Here is a 2946-nt window from a genome sequence, read left to right on the forward strand (position 1 = left end):
ACTTTACCTCATGTTTTATGATTTAATTGACCTTCATTTTTTTCCAGCTTGGTTCCAACAAATTATATTTTAGCACATAATTAAGTTTTACTGTTTTTAAAAAAATGTTTTTTGTTTTTCCTTTTTACTTGTAGATGAATTAGATGGATTTGTATCTCTTAATTAAAAAGAACCCTGCACAATCAATCTGCACACGGATCCTCCTTCCTGTCTGTTGACCAATAGGAGAGGAGCTGATCCAAGAAGCTCCGCCTACCTTATTTACATAACGAGGCATGAATACAAAAGCCAAAGTAACAACAGGAAACAACACAAAAACTCCTGTGGGAAACTACAACAAAAAAATAAAGCATTTAAGAGAAACAGATGCATGTACAAAATCTATGTTTAAAACTATTAAAAATTAAATACATATTGTTGGAACTAAGCTGTAAAAAATAAATATGAAGGTCAATTAAATTATAAAACATCAGGTAAAGTTTTCCTTTTATAAAAATAAATGTTGCATTTTAAGTGTATTTAATTATTTACGGGGACATTTTTATGTTTCTGCTTTTATTTTTAATTATGTCAGCTTCAGTCCTCCATAAYGTTTTATTTAAACTTTCATTTAAAATGTAAACTTCCCTCCTTTGTAGTTTGTTCAATGTCAGCTAGAATTAGTTTGTTTTTCCATAAGAAAAAAAAACACAAAACTAATAACAAGCACACATTTAGATATTTTTTATTGTAACAGAGAATTTTTTTGATTGTAAAGTTTGCATTAAATAAATACTTTGCCCATTTTGAATCAAATCTCTGTGGTAAAGTTATGAACAGTTAATATCTTCACATAGCTCTTTCACTGAACACAGTTTGGAGAAAATCCTTTATGTTTCTGTTAGTTTCACGTTACACAACCTATTTATCATAAACATTATAAAACTGCACCAAAAGTGCCAGGCTAGCTCTCACTGATGCTGTTTTACATAATCATGTATAATGTCATTTAGACACTTAGAAACCAGTGTTTGGACGAATGACTATGAAATAATAGTGTTAAATGAGTCGTCTGTTCATTTTTGAAGTTTTGTTTCATCCTATTGGTCATGACATCAATCATAGAGCACGAAGAAAAGAGCAGAAGATTTCATCCAGGTCAGGCTAACAGCTAACCAAGCCAGGATCTGTTTCATATGTTGATGACTTCTTACCRTTATAAAATAACAATACATTAGCTAATATTGAAATCTGCACTTTTGCATGAAACCATTTTTTAGTTTGTTGTTACTCACAGTGATCATGTTATTACATACTGTAAATGTATGTGTGTTCAGCACGGCTCATTAATGGTGCAAATACATTCACAATGTAGTCATTCTAAAGTGAAGACGTTTATTATTAGCTTTTAAATAAGTGTCATTTCTGAGAAGAAGCTGCTTTTTTAAGGCCTGTTATTTTAGGGCTATGTTTTATGACTGTTGTTACAGTTGATAAGGAACAAACTTTTAATAACTTATTAGACAAAACTCCATAAATGACCAGACTATTCCTTTAAAACTATTTTTGCAATGGCAGAAATCCACTTTAGTTTGAGCTGTGTTTTGACCAGCCTTATCAATCCTGTCAAAATCATACGTCATACAACCTTTTTGGACGTTTATCTGTATAACAAGCCTCAAAAATTAGTAAATTTCACAAAAATATTGTATGAAATGAGGACGGGAGAATTACTTTATAGCACACTGTAAAAAATGATATGTTGGATTTACTTAACCATGTTATGTGACCTGGTTCCACTTAACTGAGTTGAGTAAATTCAAAGCAACATGCCAGTTTTTTTAACCAAAGAACATGAGTATGTTGCTTTGAATTTACTCAACTCAGTTAAGTGGAACCAGGTCACATAACATGGTTAAGTAAATCCAACATTTCATTTTTAGAGTGCAGCAGAGCAGTTTGCAAGATGGTTATTTGATGTTATTTATTGTTTTTTAAAGTCCAGGCTCTGATGGATTAAATAAATTTAAAACTGTGTTTTCGGGGAAAAAATACGTAAAATTTGAAAAAAATCTGTGAGATTGCTCTGTTTGTCTGTACACCTGCAAAATGAGGGGGGAATCCATGTAGATTATAGACAACCTGTATGAAATGTATTTAAATTTTAACTCTATTTCTTCAAAAATCTATCTGGAACAGGTAAGATGTTGATTGTTCRTAACGCTTCTACAGAACCACGTTTTAAAATACCCTGTTAATGTCTGTAAACAGAAATGAGTTTGTGAGTTCATCGACTGGTTTTAATGGTGAACAGGTGTCACTCAGGGGAAAACTTGATGTTTCCAGTGTGTGAGATTCTTATCAGTGTTTCGCCTGTGCTGTGGTGAAGATGTTTGCTCGGTGTTGATGCGTACCCTGATTCTGCAGTAGAGGGTGGTCAGGATGATGCCGTACAGAAACAGGATGCCGTCCAGCACGTAACAGATCTCAGGTTCGGTGAGAGCAGCTGGAGATAACAAGAACGTGTCAGGTGAAAAAGTTAGAAACATGGTGAAAGAAACAAACATCCTGGACCTGAACGGAGATGACACAACATGAGTGATGACATTTTAATAAATGAGAAGCTTTTTCTTTTCTTTTTTTTTTAAACAAAACTGCCTTATTAAGAGAAGGCGAGGTCATCGTTTCAGATGATGAAACAGGAAGCAGCCATTTCACAACAACTCACAGCAGGACTGAGGGACAGCTAACAAAAACTCATCAAATGGAAATCAATAAAGTTACAGACATTTTTAGTCCTTAAATCTTTCATTTCTATCAGAACGTATATTTATTTGTTGTATTTTTATAGTCATTTTGTTTGATACAACTATGTGTGAGAAAATATCTGCAGTATTTTAGAATATTATCTGTCTGCTGTAAATTCTTTTATGAATAGATGTGTTATCAGGTGTTCCACAACTATTT

General features: G+C 32.7%; 1 protein-coding gene across 1 annotated transcript in view; it reads right to left on the reverse strand.

Annotated features, from left to right (window-relative positions):
• Positions 1-2393: 2393 nt before the first annotated feature.
• Positions 2394-2946, reverse strand: part of fcer1g (Fc epsilon receptor IgFc epsilon receptor Ig) — a gene marked incomplete at its 3' end in the record, with an annotated part of 5515 nt that continues 4962 nt past the window's right edge. The window contains 1 exon segment of the mRNA XM_014022949.1: positions 2394-2485. Within this exon segment, the coding sequence (XP_013878403.1) occupies positions 2394-2485 (92 nt within the window).

The sequence above is a fragment of the Austrofundulus limnaeus genome, unplaced genomic scaffold (assembly GCF_001266775.1).
Source record: "Austrofundulus limnaeus strain Quisiro unplaced genomic scaffold, Austrofundulus_limnaeus-1.0 Scaffold350, whole genome shotgun sequence".
Lineage (NCBI taxonomy): Eukaryota > Metazoa > Chordata > Actinopteri > Cyprinodontiformes > Rivulidae > Austrofundulus > Austrofundulus limnaeus.